The sequence below is a fragment of the Alosa sapidissima genome, chromosome 22 (assembly GCF_018492685.1).
Source record: "Alosa sapidissima isolate fAloSap1 chromosome 22, fAloSap1.pri, whole genome shotgun sequence".
NCBI classification, from domain to species: domain Eukaryota; kingdom Metazoa; phylum Chordata; class Actinopteri; order Clupeiformes; family Clupeidae; genus Alosa; species Alosa sapidissima.
Genome location: NC_055978.1, coordinates 29,328,684 through 29,348,138, shown reverse-complemented (window position 1 = coordinate 29,348,138; position 19,455 = coordinate 29,328,684). Strand labels below are relative to the sequence as shown.

The 19,455-nt window shown below is 42.4% G+C and overlaps 1 protein-coding gene across 1 annotated transcript in view; it reads left to right on the top strand.

Annotated features, from left to right (window-relative positions):
- Positions 1 to 19,455, top strand: part of snd1 (staphylococcal nuclease and tudor domain containing 1) — a 137,283-nt gene that overhangs the window by 35,073 nt on the left and 82,755 nt on the right. The window contains exons 12-15 of the mRNA XM_042078130.1: positions 7,315 to 7,412; positions 8,256 to 8,366; positions 9,432 to 9,504; positions 9,748 to 9,889. Coding sequence (XP_041934064.1) covers positions 7,315 to 7,412; positions 8,256 to 8,366; positions 9,432 to 9,504; positions 9,748 to 9,889 — 424 coding nt within the window. The remainder of the gene's footprint in view (positions 1 to 7,314; positions 7,413 to 8,255; positions 8,367 to 9,431; positions 9,505 to 9,747; positions 9,890 to 19,455) is intronic.

The following is a 19,455-nucleotide window of genomic DNA, read 5'->3' as shown; positions in this document are numbered from 1 at the left end:
AACTGGCTGGGGCACCTGCACCGTATGCCGGTGACCCGGGTTCGATTCCCGCCCCGTGGTCCTTTCCAGATCCCACCCCTGCTCTCTCTCCCATTCGCTCCCTGTCACTCTCCACTGTCCTATCATTAAAGGCATAAAAAAGCCCAAAAAACACAAAAAAGTTAGAATGGAGAATGGATGAAGCTGAACAACGATGTGAATCCAAATACACACTTGCGTCATTAGCACAAATCAAAATAGGAATGAATGAAAAATCTTGAATAAAATCCACTAAGTCCTTTGATATATCAGAGTTCTGTTCAGAGTTAACATTCTTTATCTCCTAGTATTGCTCTGAGATGTATTTCCTGTCTCGGGGTCTGTCCTGTAAAAGTCTCTCATATTCTGTCAGGTGATGAGGGTATAAAGATTCCAAGGTATGCCGTGGAAATTGCATGTTCATCATGTTTGAGCTCATTAAAATGTAATGGGATGCACAAAGTGGGTTTCATGAGGGGTTTATTGCACGGTTAAAGTGCTGCTGTTCCCTCACCGTTAAGTGTTTATGTGCGGCATAACAAGAAGGGAAAGTCATTCGGAACACATTGCAGTGTTTGTGTGTTCAGGCTTTTCATCAGCAAGTGCTTACACTACTCTGAAGCTGCTATAAACGTCTGGCAGCCCTGCACTCCAAGTGCACTTTCCTGTTCTGGTTTGAAGATATAGTGGGGGATGATGAAGCCGTACCAGCACTTTAGGGTAGTAAGTCAACAAGCCAATGATCCCTCATAGATATCTCTCCTAACCCTTATGTTGACGCTGGCTATACTACAAATGAGGGGGAGAGAGTAATGTTTTTTGCCAGGCAGGTTGAAGAGATTGCGTTTTCTTGTAGGCCCAAGACTTGTACTTAGCTGTGTGTGTGTGTTGCAAAAACTGCTTATCTAATAAAAATGTGTTAATCTTATATCAAGATCAAAAAATCAAGTTGGTATTGTTTTCAGTATAAAGACACTAACCTAGTGCTTTCTCGTAAAATCATTTGACTTAACTTTTGATTTGACTAATTTTAAGACGTGAAAACAAGCAAATTCGTCTGCCAGTACATTAAGCAAATTTGTCCTAAAACAAGCAAAGTCTTCTTAGAAAATTTGTCTTGATAAGTCTCCTTAAGATAAGTCAGACTCTTCTTAATGTGTGTGTGTTTTACTTATTTGTACCAATCATCATCTTGGTACTTAACATAAGATCATTGCAGAGCTTTTTGTATAGAAACTATAACATTCCCATTTATTCTCTCTTTGTTGTTGCTAGGACACAAGGCTGTCTATGAATAAACTCAACAACCTAACTGAAGGGCAAGCGGTTAAAACTGCTGTTTTCCTGCAGCTGTGCTGCTGCTCTAGCAACAGCAAAGGCAAAATTAGATTAAAGTTTTCTTCTTCAAAAGATACAAATTGCTGAGCTCATTACTGTGAATACTGAAGTCAGTTTAGCATAATTTGGATTGGGATATATGTAGGTCTTATGCCTTTTGATATTGTTAATAATAAATTATATGTCCTGGTGGATGTGCTGTCTTATTACAGTGGAAGGGTTTGAGACAAAAGGTTCCTCTGGAAGTATCCATTCTGCTAACTGTGACTTGCTGCACAGCTTTGGAAAAGGTTGGGAGGTGTCAGTTGAGGCAGATACTGCACCTTACTTCCATCCCTTTATATACAGCTTCATTGGCTGTTCTGTAAGCTTGCTGACACAGCAGTAAAGTCCAGAGGGACCAGCTCTGGCTGCTAGCAGTCAGCATGGTTGTATATGTTCGGCTCAGGCTGTAGATAATGTTTTAGTATCAGTTTTAAAGCATTGACTTCTGCTAATAAGCCACTGTACTACCTTCAGACACGAAGACATAGTCTTGATCGTCTCAGTGTCTTGTACAACTGGTCTTCAATCAGCCAAAGAGGACACATGTAACTCCTCTCCTGGTTACTCTCTATTATTTGAACTCATTGGCAAAGTTAAACTAACTTTACCGTGGTGTCAGTCAACGACAAAACAGTAAATACACAGTTAATTACTTTCACTATTAACTGATGATGGGTTACCATCAAAAACATAGCCTTGGAAAAAGCAACACTTACCCCAATAATGTTCGAATGACTGAATAAAAAAAAATGTTTATCCTGCAGAGGAGTTGCTTACATCTCGTGACAGTGCTTCTTCAGCTGTGCTTCATATTGGCCTCTCCATCATTACCAATGTGCAAATGATGGTGAATACTGTAACTACTCATTGTGAGATGTATTTCTTAATATCTTTATTCTAATTATGTTTCTCATTGTAATCGTGTAATTTGTAATGTTTTACATGGATGTTCGCCGGTGTGCGTTTGTGGATGAGAGAAGCATGGTGCGTTGTGCACCTGCCCATATCACTGGTGATAATGTGCTCTTAAAATAACATATAAACAACTCGCCATGGACTTCTGACCAGGTTTCTCTTGGTCATTGGAGTAATGTGTTTAAGGTAGTATACTGAAACGCGCCAGATCCCTCCTCAGGTCGTTAGTTGCCACACCCCTTGGCACGTTTCTCAAAAAAAGAGACGTGCAAAATAAGAATTTAAATGTTGCGCCAAGAAAATAACCCGTTTTCCGCCATAGGGCCCCTAGTCTATTTTAGCTATACATGATATTTTGCATTTTCATGCATTGCAAATTTCTTGGAACTGCATTTCTAGTTTGTTTATTTTTGAACAACATTGTTGCATTGTTATTAATTTTTTTTCCTAATTGGTTGCAATTTTCACACGTTTGTATCGATTTTTAGCTGATTCCCGGTGCATCGTTACATCAACAATTGGAGGTCCATTATGACTCTGAGGGTAACTATTTGATGAAGTGAAAAGGGGGCAGACACTGAAGGAGTCCATTTCAGATTATTTGATTCCCTTTGAGAGGAGTGCTGAGAGGTGTAGGCTGAGAAGTTTCCTCTCTATCAGTAATTAAGGTAAACCTTTGGAAGAGCCCCCCCCCCCCCCCCTCTTTTATTCAAGCAGTGCTTGGTTGTGACCATAATCCAAGGCCAGATTTGGTGAACTTCATAAGTAGTGCTTCTGTGCAGTGTCTCAGCCTCAGCAGAAAAGTCAAATGAAAATGTAGCATTAATCCACTTATCAGGAGAGAGCACATTCGAATAATCCCAGCCTCTCAAAGTGGCTCCTGTTTTGTGTATGTGTGTGGCTATTTCAAGTTTTATGTGGTGCTTTTGATTCTTGTATGTGTGTGTTTGTGTGTGTGCTCAAGAAGAACACAGTCACACTCTGAGACCTATGGTTTTGTATATGCGTGTGTAAAATGGGAGCTTTCTGTTTGAATCAGTCAGTGTGAGGATCTGAAATCATGAGTGGGTATATCATAGGTGTTTTTGGTGTTCAAATTACCACCGGCTGCTCCAATACTGCTTAGTCTTGCACTCAGATGAAGTCATCTCCTCCCGGACAGGGTTTAAAGAGAATTACAGCTGTGTCTGCGGAGAGAGGCTCACTTTAATCCATAAAATATGTATTACAGACCCCCACCCCCACCACATCTAGTGCAGGAGCATTAAACTGTACCCAGATGTATATAAGCTTGCTGTGAATTCATGATTTCAGCTTGCATGTCAGGCTCTCTTGCTATCTTGTACTCCATCACTCTCATAGGCTCTAGTGTGTGATTTTGCTCTGTTTCACCCAATGGTGTAAGTTAGGTCAGTAAGTATTTAGACACTTTTAGTATTTTTACCTCTGTATATCACCAGAATGGATGTGACTACTAACCTGTCCCTAACCCTAACGTAACAAAACAGTGTGCTCGAAGTGTAGACCTGCAGCTTTAATTCAAGGGGTTGAACAAAAATATCACATTAATTATTTAGGAATTACAGTAATTTGTATACACTGTTACCCTGTTACTGTAGGCTATTTTGGTAATGGTAGGTACATAATGTAGGTATGCAGTTTAATTTTGATTGAATTTTGGATTCAAAATGTTATCTTTTTTTAAATATATCTGTTTGAAGTTAAGCAATGGTGCATTTCTAGGTATTGGGTTTATTTTAAATGATAAGGGTAAATGAATGTCTACAGTCAACAAGTGTTAAAAATAATCAAATCACTTTGTATTGCATCGAATCACACCGAATCAAATAAATCAACCCTGTATAGTATTATAGCCCATGCATCTAGATTTGCATCAGTCTTGTAAGGGAGAGGTATACACTAGTAGTTAGCTTTATAAAACTGGATTTAAATAGCCTGACGAGCCATACCCACATTAAAATGTAGGGTCTGGGCACTCACCGTTGGCAGTGCTCAGTCCGAGGGGATAGTAGCCTACACAAGTCAAGTAGCAAAATTTACAGTGGAGGAGGTTGTAAAACTTAACAAGAAACAGTGTAAACAAGTTGGCATAGAAAGTTAAAGGAACCGTATGTAAGAAATGTATTTCAATTAATCATAAAATAGCCCTGATATTGTCAATAGACATTAAGAAATCATGTTCATTTCAAATACTTATATCACTGGCAACAGGAGTCCGGCCAGGATATTGTCATTTAAAAAGTTAAGTTGCTGTTGTGTTTTGTCATGGCATGTTGTGTTTTGGCCTGACCCTCCACCTATCTACTAATCACAAAGTCAGTAGTGTTTCGGCATCTGGGTTGGCAACCTCGAGTCAGGGGGGAGGGGATACACCGCTCTACAGTAATTTGTAATTAAAAGTGATTGCAGTACCAGTTTTGGCCACAATATTACATATGGTTCCTTTAAAGCAATTCTGTCTAATGTCTGTGATATAAAAAGTGTGTATTACTCAATTTTTTGTGCATCTATGTTAACATTAGCTGTATAAGTATAAGTATACTCTTTTGATCCCACGAGGTAATTTTGGTCTGCATTTATCCCAATCCGTGAATTAGTTGCACGCAGTGAGCTGCCTGCAACAACAGCGGCGCTCGGTGAGCAGTGAGGGGTTAGGTGCCTTGCTCAAGGGCACTTCAGCCGTGCCTACTGGTTGGGGTTCGAACCGGTTACAAGTCCGAAACGCTAACCAGTAGGCCACGGCTGCCCCCCAAATTATATATATATATATATATATATATATATATATATATAGCTGTAACTATTAGTGAAGTTACTAGCTACATTTCTTAGGATAGATTTTTGTCGGAAACAGATTGCTCTTCAATAGCTTCTGCAGCTCACAGTAACAAGCTTCCTTCTGGACGCTCATGAATGTAAGTTCAGTAAATCTGACGTGATGCATTTGTCCATCGAAAGCTGAGAAGAGACAGGCATTGATCCTTTATTGCACACCCCTGGCAGGTAAGCTGAATTCAATGGTATCCATGGGCAAAAACTCATGACATTTGGCGAACACCTCATCCCTCACAGTCTCTACTCAGGGACAGAGATTTGCTCCAGGATGTGGCCCAGGGACTCCATAGTGCCCCCTCGTGTCATTCAGCATTGTGGTTGGCATATGGTTTCAGTGTTTCCCATACATTGACTTATTTGTGGCTGCCCACCACAATATCAACATTGACCACCACACAATGATTTTCCTGGAAGTGCTAAATTGTGCTTAAATCTGGTTAGAATTATAACCGCGCTGCACTAATTTGTTGAAAACTGTTGCATTCGAGTTAATTCTGCAAACCTACCACCACAAATAGAATTCAATTCTGTTGGAAACACTGGGATTCACCCACACACACCAAAGTCGGTAGGCATGTGGAGCTCCCTCAAACGAACATGGGGGGCCACAGGTCGCGGAGCTGTAGATGCTCGGGCCCGCCATCGCCGCTTGTAGCTATATTTTGATACTGCGTTTCATTTTAATGGGAAACAGTCTCTGTACAACAGTCCTCTCAGTCCTACTTGTGGTTTTATTCTTCAAAGCGAACATGTGAACCTCTTTTCTTGGTGTCACATTGGAAAGAGCATCACTTAAAAAGCAGGTTTTATCACAGTGATATCCCGGTGCATCATTATGCAGCCTCATGAACATGATCAGAATCTTGTTATACCTCCCTCTCTAATCCACTCGGTTCTCTTTATATTCTATCTTTTCTTTCTTTTCTTTCTTTTCTTTTTGCTCACGTCCATTTCCCTCCATTTCTTCTGTTTCTCTCAATCACCGTTGTCACTTTCCCGTTTTCCCTGTCTGCACAGATTCTGGGACATTTATCCACATTGTGTCTGTCCTTGCCCTTGTCCAGTGCTGTTCTCTCCCAGATTAATGACAGATTTCTCTCTCTCTCTCTCTCTCTCTCTCTCTGTCTGTCTGTCTGTCTGTCTGTCTGTCTCTCTGTCTCTCTCTCTCTCTCTCTCTCTCTCTGTCTCTCTCTCTCTCTCTCTCTCTGTCTCTCTCTCTCTCTCTCTCTCTCTCTCTCTGTCTGTCTGTCTGTCTGTCTGTCTGTCTGTCTCTCTGTCTCTCTCTCTGTCTGTCTCTCTCTCTCTCTCTCTCTCTCTGTCTCTGTTTCCCCCCCACTCCTTATGTGTCCAACAGATGGGGACTCCTCCCCTCACTATCTCCACCTCCACCTAGCCTTCTGTCTTTGTTTGCAGTGGCCTGGTGGGAGGATGTGCTAGATTGCTGAATGGTCTGGCTAGACTCGGCCACTGTGTGGCTGGCTGGTCCTGTTTGTTTGCCAGCTGTTAACTCGAGCCCCCTATACGCCCCCTGGGGGTGTATACAAAGGCCCTGTGGAAGATGGGGCATTAATGGCCATTGATTGTGCCCGCAGTAGAGCAGTGTGGGAAATGTCCGTCTCCCTCATTCTGCCCTCCTCCATTTCCTCCCGTCCGTTTCCCTCTGGTAGAACTTAAACACACGGCACTCGTTAATGTATCAGCTCTGAATCATTCTGAACTGCGCTGCTAAAAACGGCCAGTCTTCCGATCTGTGTCTCCCTGATTGTGTGCGTGTGCGTGGGTGTGCGAGTGATAAACATTTTCCATGTTTGGTCTTGGTTCCTCTAGGGAGATGTACAGTCTAGCGTGACATGATTCACACTGACTGTGGGTGACCTTGAAAAGTAGCCCACAGACAAACAAGCACACACAGCCAGTGCCTACCCAATTTGCTGCGCTATACAATTGAGGGCTAAAGCCCTCTTCCTGTGTAACAATTTAACATGTTTTTTTATTCTCCATATTTAGGTTGTATCATAATTGTTTACTACACAATCACCAACTTGTGTGTGTGTGTGTGTGTGTGTGTGTGTGTGTTGGAGAGGAAGAAAGATGGAGAATCTGAGTACTGAACAGCGTTTTGGCTTGTTTGCTTTGCTTCAGGTAAATGTTACAGTGGATTACATCAGAGCAGCAACAGAGACAGGCACAGTTCCAGCCTTCCCAGAGCGCACCTGTGCCACTGTAACAATAGGAGGCATGTAAGTACTATTTGTATGATTCATTACACACAAAAACACCCCACTCATGTAACACTGCACCCCTCGCCACAGATAAGTTTAGAGAAAGTGATCATTGTATTATCATCATCCTATCATCCTTTGTATATTGTAACATTCTAATTGTATGCAGTCTTTATAATGTTAAAGTAGAACCCACTGCAGGGAATTGGCATGTCATTTGGAGATTTTTACTGAACTAAAAGAAGGCTGATTTATTTTGCTGTGGTTCTGCTTGATTATAAGTGTGTGTGTGTGTGTGTGTGTGTGGCCCCAGCACAGGAGGTCACCGTCTTGCTCCAACTAATTGCCCATCCTGACTGAGCAGCGTGGTGCATCATGGGTAACAGGTGGTGCATAAACCCCAGGGCCTTGCAGAACAGACAGGGTAGCTGGTTGGGCACTTGGCGATATTTCACCCTGCCATGTCAGCAGTGCATTGTGCATTCCACTGAACACAATAAGGCAGACTGAGGATGCCAATGCATGGCGATCTGTACAGGCCACTGCAAACTGAGTCCACTGTAAACAGAAAAGACAATGAATAGGTTGAATGTGCAGACCTTATATTAAAAATGTTTTATCTATATTGCAATATTAGATGAGTGTGTGTGTGTGTGTTGGATGGTTCCGTAGTCAGCCTGGACATTGGGGTATTCAACATAGATACGGTCTACACCAGATGTCCATCTTGCTTCAATTTGATAATGGTGGAAGAGACATCAAGCGCATGGTTACGGAGCAAAACCTTCCTCATGCACCACTCGGGCACTGATCTCTTCCTCTCTGGTGTGTGTGTATTTCTCTCCGTCTCCCACTTTGCAGTAACATTGCTGAGGCCCTTGTCAGCAAAGGTCTGGCCACTGTGATTAGGTATCGTCAGGATGATGACCAGCGCTCCTCTCACTATGACGAGCTCCTGGCTGCTGAAGCAAGGTGAGCCGCTGCACACTCACACACTCCACAGGGCATTTTCTCTCAACTTCCAGCTTTATTTTGGTCAAGTGGCTTATGCATTAGCGTGTCACGCAGCCAGACAGCTACAGCGCTGCTCTCTGTGGGCATATACAAAGTGTTGCGCTGTAGCTGCCTGGCTACATTAGCTGCTGGCTGTAGCAACTCTAGCTAGGTGAAACAGATTGTTTTCACGTTTTTTTTTTTCCGTACCGACAGTACTCGGTGACTTCGAGAAACGGACATCTATGTGAAAACTCAAAGGATTTCTCGTTTAATATGGCTGCATTTGTGGCAGTGGGTGCATGACATATGGTCAAATACCGGAGCTGCAGATGTGTAGATGGAAATGCTGCACTGGTCCACAGAGAGTCATTGCCCTGACCAGATCATATGCAGCTGTAGTCAGACCTGCACTGCACGAGGGATCAGTCATTCCCTGCTGAAAATATCAGTCAGTGCAGCACAGCCTATTAAATTCACCTTTCTCTGTGCTTTGTCCATGGATGTAATTATGTGCGGTCATAGTGCAGAGATTAAGGAGGACTTTATGACCGTAATGGCAATAGAGATCCGGTTAGCTGAGGAGAGAGGGAACCCACCCCAGTTCACAATTGGCAATTGGGCCTATAATTTCCAACCAGCTTTATATTGGGTTTGTTCTCTCTCTCTCTCTCTCTCTCTCTCTCTCTCTCTCTCTCTCTCTCTCTCTGTGTGTGTGTGTGCTTTGTCTCTGCCTCACTTATCCATTGTCTTTCCTTTGCTCTGGGTAATGTTCCACTGTAGATGTGGTGGGGGTGAAGTATACGGGGTCTGATTTTATTTTCAGTGGGAGTCGGTATGGGGGGGGGGGTGGGGGGGTCTGTGTTGGTGTAAAACAAAGTTACTTTTTTCCTCCGCATGTAAACAAGTAAAGTGTTGCAGTGTAGTGTATGCAATGTGAAATCCTCTGTGAATTTTCTTCAGTAGTCAGCTCACCTTTTCCTGCAGCACCTACCTAGTTTTCAGTATATGTGGGCTGAACAGTTGCCGCATGATTGATTGCAGAGCCATCAAGAATGCTAAAGGACTGCACAGCAAGAAGGAGGTCCCCATCCACAGAGTGGCTGACATTTCTGGGGTGAGTAAAGGGCTATTTGTGTGTCTGTGGATTCACTTTTTTTCCTTCTGTAACGCGTCTCGCACCTTAAAGCTGGTTAGTGCGCTGGTTCTCCTCTGCTGCAGCTGGATCCAAGGCTCTTATGCCTTTAAAGGGGAACATGAATAAATGAAGATGGATGAAGGGCTAACGTGTGTGTGTGTGTTTATTTATTTATTTATTTATTTATTTATTTATTTTCCCCCTTCTCCTTGCTTTCCTTAGGAGACACAGAAGGCCAAACAGTTCCTTCCGTTCCTGCAGCGCGCTGGTCGCTCTGAGGCTGTGGTGGAGTACGTCTTCAGTGGCTCACGCCTCAAACTCTACATGCCCAAAGAGACCTGTCTCATCACCTTCCTGTTGGCTGGTCAGCAACACATCATACACAATTTCACTACTGTTCCAGGAATGCATTTCTTTTTCATTAGAAAGCTTATATTAATTTACATCAACATCGCTGCCATCTTGCTCAGTGATGTCTAAATATATCCTGTTTGTCATATTGTGCCCTACCACAAGTTTCACATTGAGTAAGTTCGTACTGTGTTGTTGCTACGAAGCAATTACTATGTTGCTACTTTTGTTCTAACTGAATTGGGCCCCTCATAGGAATAGGTCTTCCTCTAAGAGCTGGGTAATATGATTGATGCTGATCTATATCATCTGACTTTAATCTTTCACATTATAATACTCCGTCATGCTCTTTACTGCTGCTAGTGTTCTTTAAGTCAGCTTGGTTACCGTTATGGCTGATTGCAAATAGCAACTTTTGCATGACATGGTTGCTTGAATTTTGTGTCAGATTGTGTCTAAATGCCATGTTTGATTTATAGTTAGGGTTTTTGGAAGAGCTGTTGCTCCCTGTTAAATAGCAGTTAATTTATCTGTATTTGCATAGTGGTTAACCATGATTGTTTTGCAGTAACCGCAAGTAGTTGAAAGCCAAGTTTACTTGATCTGTTGTCACTGATCATCATTGTACAGTAGTCGGTGAGATTCTTTTGGTATTTTAGGCCTTATTTTGTTGGAAAGGAAACTGGAAAAGAAATGGGCCTTTCTGTGTGGTGTTCATATTTGAGTGACTTCCTGTTGGCATCTGCCGTGGCAGCTTGCTGTTGGAGCTGTCTGATGTACCGGCTGTTTAGCATTGAAAATAGCCCCCCAGCTGATGCAAGCATTTACCGTATTCTTCATGTAGACGTCTGAGGACATCTCGCATCACTCCCAGACATTTCCTCTCACTTCCAGATGCTGCCATGCAAGTGGTGTGAGGGTTTTGGAGACCTCTCCGCCGCCACAGCTGGCTTGTGTGCTTAATGTGGTTTGTGGTGAGAGGATCAATCTGAACTGGGTTTCAAAGGTCATGGCCTCTAACTGTGTGGACCAGAAATGCTGTTTTTGAAGTGGCATTCACTGTGAGTGGTGCAGGTGTCTGTGACCTTGGGTGTTGAACATGGTCATACTGGGCTAGGTGTGTTGTGGCCCAGGTATGCAGAGAAAATGGAGCTAAAAATTAGCTTTTGTTCAGTGAGTCGGCTTGTTGTTGCCTAGGGGCGAAACAACGCAGTGATCTGTATCGATGCATCGACCTCAAGCAATGCGGTTGCATCGATGTGACTTATTAAGCATCGATACATGTTTATTTTCGCGGCATGCAGGCTTGTTGTAGTGCACCTTACATTTGAGAGTTTACACATCTGCCTTATTTCTAGTCACTGTGTGAGTAGTGGCAGAACTTTTGTAGCAATGGAGCAGACAGCTGCAGTAGATGTAGCCTGTGGCCCTGATGGCAGCTAAGAGAATACACTCACTCTGTTGATGGGCAGCACTCTCAGTTGAGCTTGAGCTTGAAGTTTGAACACTCTTGGGGACAGCTGACGCTGGGCGTCTGACTGTGGTCATCCAGAATCATACAATAATAAAATTATCCCACCTGTGAACCCACCAGTAACGAAGTTCGATATACACAAATATCAATAGCCATCAACATAACATATTGTAACAACTGACAACATTTATTTAAATGTAGTAAGCCTATCTAATGTTATGTGGGAATTGCAAGAAAATGAGTGAAAGCAATTCCTTACTGTGACCAGGCGAGTGCGTGTGTTACCGATAGGACAAATCTGAATCAAAAATGGCACTGTCCATCAACAAAAACAGCATGGAGTTCGAACGTAATTTAATGTCATGTAAAGGGGCAGCGATCACTCAGGACATAGGCTTACTGTACACCACAACTGAGAGTGAGAGTTGGAATAGCCTAGGATACAAAACACTGCATTTGAAAGACGACAGTGTGTATAGACCAAAGATTCTAGAGCGGAGCTCTATTCTAGAATCTTTGGTATAGACCCTTTCAAGAGTTCCATTATCAGCATCATAGTTGGCCCCACAAGGCTTCCGTTTTAACATTCCATCAGAGAGGGTTAAAGCTGTTTTTATTGTTGAAAGGGTCCTCATGATGGTATGACCACACAAATCTAGTTAAAACTGCAATCTGGTTTCTGCCTGAAATTGCACAGCGCCTGCTTTAGAGGCCACTGTTCCCACCTAGTTTGGCCTATAATCAAATGCTTTACCTCTTTGGAAAGCTGAGACATTGTAGTTTCTTGGGAAACAATCAGCATAACTGTGTGATGTACTGAAACAGAGGCTAGAATCTTTTTTTTTTTCTTTCTGCCGGATTACAAGCATCTCTGAACTGACCAAATTTCAGCCCTCTAGGTCACTTGATATGACTTAGAAACACAACTGAGCCCTAGCACCGGGTCCTGTGAAGCTGTGTGTAAAAGTAGATCAATATAGAATGTAAAATATGAGTATTTTAGACCATTATTTGTAAAGGTATGCTCATGCGTTTTGTAAAATACCCTATGGAAACTCCCCATAGGACTTTTGGGTGCCCGCAGGCTGACTGCACAGGGCTCTACACTAACATTTTTTTCCAGGAGCACTTGTGCGCCCAAGTTAAAAAATTTAGGAGCACAGACAAAAATTTGGGCGCACAGTCAGTTCTGTACTTAACTTACACATAATCTTCTAACATTACACTGCAGCTAACAGTTAAACATGCCAGTGCACCAATTGCGAATATTAAGAATGACTGACAACATTTAGGCTACAGGACACAGGATTTTAAAGATCAGTGCCTATTTTATTATTATTTTATTATATTTTTTTTATATCAGTCTGTTCCATTTTTCTACATTTTGTTAATGTAAAATAATATAATACATTGCCATATTTGCATTTAGCCTGTATATCAAGTATCCTGCCAAATGTAGGCTAATTTATTTATTTGTGAATCCATCTGTAGCTAATCCAAATATGCCCATGGTGACCTATCTGACTGCATACTGCCTAATACTACTACTAAAACAGTCCATTTTCTCTTCCACAAAGCCCATAGGCTAATTAAGGATATATATATTATACTTTCATTTGAAATATCTGCATTGATGGGGGCAGTAGGCAAACGTTAGACCTACTTTCGTTTTGCACTTCAGCTTGTATTCGGTGTAAACAAACAAGCATGCGTGGATGCCTGGAGCTGTCAGTAGCGTTCTACCTTTGAATAAAATGGGAGTATTACGGGAGGCTACTTTTGTGCCTGTTTGCTACAGCTATATTTTGCATATTGCAGCCAATACGTCAACTGGGCTAAAAGGCATGTTAGGTTACCTTTCCTTCTCTCACTGCATTCTCAGAATCTCATTCTGTTCCTCCTACTGTATATCCAATGACTTCGGTGGATAGAAGAACTAATTTCTTCAATCTTTGCATCTTGGCTGGCTAGTCTAACTTTCCGCTTTTTCAGTGCGCTCTTGGATTTGATAGAAGCGACTACTAGCGAGTCACAACGCGAAACTGCTAACGTTGATGGGAGGTGTAGTTTTTATGCTGCATTTGTGACTTGATTCTATGGTTTGCACCAGTAATGTTTCTCGACGTTGCGGTGTATTTTGTAGTTAAACATTGACATGGTTAAAAGTCATTCGCACCAGTGCGCCTAAATATTTTTTTGCACTCGCACACCATGATTTTTACTCGCATGTGCGAGTGAAATGGGCGCGCTGTAGAGCCCTGCTGCATATGAACCCCTTTGTGTAGAAGCATAATCTTGGTCTCAAATGAAAGGTAACACATGAAGTTTCATGCTTGCATTTGGATTGTGTAGAAGCATCCTCCCCCGCTCTTTCTCTGTCACTCAGACACTCTGTCTGCTTGTATGAGTAATGGGTGGGTATTTCCTGTGGTCGGAGTGATGCGGACTTCATTTACTCTCCATGTAATAGAGGCCTTTACATCTCTCTATCACAGCATCATTATCTGCTGGGCTAAGCAAACAGTGTTCGCATCTTCATCCATTCCCTACAGTGCACTATATATTTATAATGGCATCAGTGCAGCTTAATTATGCATGTCTGCTATTGTGGATATTTCAATTAATTTGATAATTTGTTTTTAATGTCCCCCCCTTCTTTTGTTGTTGTGTTTTTCATGGCATTTTAGGCTCACACTTTGTGCTCGGAGATTGTGTGCATCTTTGGTGGCTTGCCATTGTCTGCTGATAATATACTCAGGACTGTTTCTCACACGTTTCCTCGTGTGTGTTCCTTTATAGGCCCGACTATGTTATGTTCCATGTCCAAGTATTCATTGCAGCAAGAAGGTGGACATAACATTATCATGTGACACAGCATGATCTGATGTCTGAATATGCTGCTTTCCTGTATGTGACAATGTTTTGGCTAAAAAACTAATTCTGAATTCACATCCAATTTAAATAATTACCACCTTCCCTCAACTCTCCATCCCCACACGATTGCTCATATCAACTATATTGTATTGATAGCGTTGGGCTCATAGGGTTAAAGACTACTCCACAACACCCCATATGAACAATAAAAAACCCCACTATTCTCATGGATAACTTGTATGTTTTATTAAAACTAATGGTGGATGGATGGATGGTGTGGACTCCCAGAAGGAATTAGGCTAGTAGGATTCATCTAGACCACCACCAATATTTACTAAGTTACAGACATGGACTGAAATAAAGTACATTTTATCAAAATCAACTCTCTTACAACTGACTTCAGCTCAAAATCATCACAACCACTTCTGGATTAAAAACGATGAATCCAAAAGATTCTCATTAACTCCAGATAGAAATTATGGCCTATGTTTAAGGTGAAATCCCACAAGTCTCCAATTGACTTAAATGGGCTAGTGCTTTCCTTACATTCTGGACTATTTGTGTTTAACAGGCTGATCGAATCTTTTTATTTTTGCCAGTGGACTGCCGTAGTAGGTTGAATTGGTATAAAATGGTCACATAAATGAGTTGTTTTTTTGGCTTTGATTTGCAGTTCTACTGTAGAATAAAACACTGTCTACCAAAAGATCCAATGATGTGTGGATCACAGCTGTTCTTCCTCATTTCCCCTCTCTTTCCTGTTGTCTTAATATATGAATGGTTTGGAGAACTAGCTCAACAACACTGAAGTGAATGCCAGGAGGCACTGGGGAGCAGCATTTCCTTATTTGTGTGTGTGTGTGTGTGAGACTGAAGTGCCCCTAAAAGGTGAGTCTAGCCTGTAGTGGTCCAATCTGTTTCCATAGCTGTGTGCTCTGTTTCTCTTGCTGCTCTCTGCTTTGTCTGAGTAAGAGAAATATACTGAGCATAGGCTTTTAGATAAATTTAGCATGAGGAATAGTTGATGGATAGGGTTTCTCTTACCATTAGCTGAGATAAATGACATTCCTCATAGAGCAGGGATCAAGAATAGTGGGCACGCACATGAGTCAGTGTTGTGAATGTGGTGAATCTCTCTCTCTCTCTCCCCCTCCCCCCCCCTCTCCTTTCTAGCTCCCTCCCTCCCTCCTTGCTCTCTCTCTCTTCCTCCTCCCTCTCTTCTCTCTCTCCCATCCTCTCCCCCTCTCTTCTCTCTCTCTCTGTTCTCTCTCCCATCCTCTCCCCCTCTCTTCTCTCTCTCTCCCTGCTCTCTCTCTCCCATCCTCTCTCCCCTCCTCCCTCTTTGCTCTCTCTCTCTCTGCTCTCTCTCTCCCATCCTCTCTCCCCTCCTCCCTCTTTGCTCTCTCTCTCTCTCTCCCATCCTCTCCCCCTCTCCCCCTCCCTCTCTGGCTGCTGCAGTGCACCTTATGTTGATGCTCTGCATTCCTGGAAAAGCAGAGTTGATCTGAGTGCTGCTTTGCTGCAGCCATGCTGCTCACTGCGTTGGTTGTTCTCTTCCACTGCTTTTGTCTACCCGAGAGAACACAAAAATATTTCCTCTCATTTTTAGTTTTGTGGATAAGGCTATCTGTTCCTTTTCAGAAGCCTCTAAAATGTTAATGAATTATGGTATGTAGAAATGATTTGTCCTCTGCCTTTGTTTTTTTATAAGAAACTAGTCGCTTTCTATTTACTGATTCTTGACAAAAAGGACCAAACATGTGTAGCAGTTGTAATTGCTATCAGGTTTAATGATTCACTTATTTTTCATCGTAAATGCTATGAAGGATTAATAATATAATATTATATTATATTATAAATAATACAATGTAATGTAAAATTGATATTGTTCATTTTAGGGAATGCATTATGTAAAATGGCTAAAAAGAGACTTTTTCAACAACACACATTAAAACATAAGCAAGTGTAAGCAAGATTTCCAGACCCTTAAATGTAGAATTTCCTGTTAACATTTACATTTAACTCAAATCAGTCAGAACTCCTAGTTAAATTGTATTTTATATCCCATCTATGAGGAAAGTTTGAAACACACGACAAACATTCCTCATACCCAGTACATGTTTGGGTCGGAGGGATTGCAAATGTTTTTCCCCACACAGTGTAGTCATTTTAGCTTGCATAAAACACAGCACAGACTGCACTTCTGTTGCAGGTAGCACAGATGCTTTTGAGTTCAAGAGTGCAGCACGCACATCCAAGTAGTTGAGTACTGGGTGCTGGACAGGAAGGCACAAGCAAGTAGAAGAACGTTGAGTCCGCACACCAGAAGCTGCTCCTTAGCGTTTTTTATTTGTAGACTATATCACCACATGTGACGTTTCGGGCCCCAGATATAGCCTACAAATAAAAAACGCTAAGGAGCAGCTTCTGGTGTGCGGACTCAACGTACTTCTACTAGCACAGATGCTTTGGCCACAAGTGATTTGTCCAGCAGTTATTTCAGGCCAGTGGTGGGCTAGGTGAGGAGGTGGGGGAGACGAGCAGTGTTTTATCGGCATCGCTCACCAGCATCACCAAACACCAAACATCTCCAAACAGGCCACACATCAGGCCAGAGGTGTGTGTGTCGGTCGGTGTGTGTGTGTGTGTGTGTCCGTGTCCATCCCTCTGTGTGTGTGTGTCTATATTTGTGTGTGTGTTTGTGTTATAGGGTAGGATAAAGGAATCAAGTGATAAGAGAATTATGGGAGGATAAGAAGTGGGAAGAGACCTGAATTCTGCAGAGATGTACCATGTTTAACCGCCTCAAAGCCCTATGCAGTCTCCTACACCGCCTCCTACACCGCCTCAAAGCCCTATGCAGTCTCCTACACCGCCTCAAAGCCCTATGCAGTCTCATACACCGCCTCAAAGCCCTATGCAGTCTCCTACACCGCCTCAAAGCCCTATGCAGTCTCCTACACCGCCTCAAAGCCCTATGCAGTCTCCTACACCAAGAAACATTTATATTTGCATGTTTGTGGATGTTTACAAGAGAGGGCGATCGTCACAAAGCTGGAACATAAGTGAATGTTGTAGTCATTAGTGTAGAATCGAGAGCAGTCATGCCTACGGCCTAATCTTCATAGCATCAAACTGGCCCATCCTAAGCACTCGGCTCCCCTACCTACCTCTTCCTTATGCCTTTTCTCACTCCTTCCATATAGATGTGCTGACGGGCAGTTTGAGTGCAGAGCAAAGGGGAGTCATGTTGCTCTTTGCTCTCTCTCTCTATCTCTCCTGTTCTGCAGCTAAACTCAAGTGTGCTCCTCTCCTCTTCACCAACCCTCATCTTGCTCTCATGCCTTCAGATGAGGGGGAGAGAGGAGTGGTAGAGGAGAGGGCCCTGTTGGAGTGAATGCATGTTGCAATCTCTCCCTATCATGAGTCATTGCCGAGTCTTGTGGAGCTGGAACTGTGGCTTGCGCGAGGGCGTCTCTATTCAGACCCTGTGCCCCCTCGCCCATATATTTAGATCTGTGCAGTTATGTGCCAGCTTGTCCTATTTCTAATGCCTGTCAGTTACTTCACAGCTTTACCGCTGGCAGTCCTCTATACATTCTATCAAAAGGTTGAGCTGAACAGAAAGCTTCTTCCTCCAACTTACTGCATGTTCTAGGTGGACTTGAAGTGCAACATTTTCTGTTTTCAGTTTTACCACAGCTTGGTTATTTGTTGGAACACACCTTATCTATTAAGCAATGCAGCACAGATATTTGGCAAAGTTGGCAATTTACATATGCCTTATGCGTGGGCATTGACTAGCACATTAAATTCAGTGGGCTATCATGCTTGAGTTGCCTTGATAATGGAGTGACCTTAGTAAATCTCATCATTGGATGGGGCACCACGGAATGTGAAGTGTTTGAGAGCTTCAAGATTGTACTTAAAGGTGTAGAGGATTAAATTAAGTGATTTTGTCCTTAGAGTTCAAGAGCAATGAATGACAGAATTTCCTGTTAAGGGAAGACATTTTAATGTGATAGGGTCTGGGGAGTTTGATTTCAAACAACGGTACCCATTATCAGGTAAGGCCTACAAAAAAAACATTTTAGTTCCATTCCTGCTGTTACCCTTTATCAATATTAACATGTGAGCGGATAAGAATTATCAGGATTTTATTTTTTCATCATTAGAATTTGTGATTTTGTAGTGCTTTATTGGACTTGGCTGGAAAAAAACTCCTATATGCCATTAGGGTAGACTTGACTTAATAAAAAGTCAATCAGTTCCTTTTGTAGTGGCTGGTGTCAAGTGACACGGATTCAAAACTGTTTTCCGTCTTATTCAGTTCTACATAGGCCTATGGAATATGCACTATGTGCGCATGAATTTGGTCACTGTTTCTAATCTTTTGGGTAGCCCTCTTTCCCCCATGAGCCTTCCTGCCCCCTGTCTCATGTAGAACGTGCCTGGCCAGATTGGCCTTGCTAACCCAATCCCAGTGTCTAAAAATACTCCCAACATGGTTGCGGCAAAGGACTTCCTGCTTTGTGCGGCCCAGATGCTCCAAGCAATTTAAATGCTAATCTGGGAGTATTTACGGACTATTAAAAGGCAATTGAGTTGTTTCATTTGTCTAGGCAACACAGTGCAGATTAAAAAATAAGTTTTTTTTGTTTTGTTTTTTTGAGTGTCTGCAGGCAACCTTGTGTGTGCGCAGGCACATGCTTGCGTATATCCTTTAGTAAAGTAGGCTTGTTTTCCTGCAAACACAACTATCCTCTACCCAGATCTTTTGTATGCAAGCACCCATTTGCAAGTGATAAAGATGAGTTCTTTTCTGATGATCCTGTCAAGTGTGCTGTAGATAATTCTCTACATCCCCATGTGGTGGTGTGATGTATGCATCAGTTGGTCCCGGTGTTTAGAGTCGATTCTTTGTGGAAGAGTTCACCTGATAAATGAAGACTAATGTGGCTCTGTTAGGGGGAGGTTAAAAGGTACTCACCTCCAAACCAGGCTATGGCTTGCTCTGCATAAATCGATCACCTTTTCTGCTCCCATTGTGCAAACTGTGCTGGATAGAATCTGTGTGTGTGCGTGTGCGTGCACAGGCATTAAAAGAGGGCTCAGTGACAACTTGAACATTCTGACCTCCTATCTCAGAAGTCCCTCTTGATCAAACTTTTTTAACATTGAAAAGCAAATGGAAGACACTGGTGAGGTGTTTTTTCCCTGAAAGCAATGCT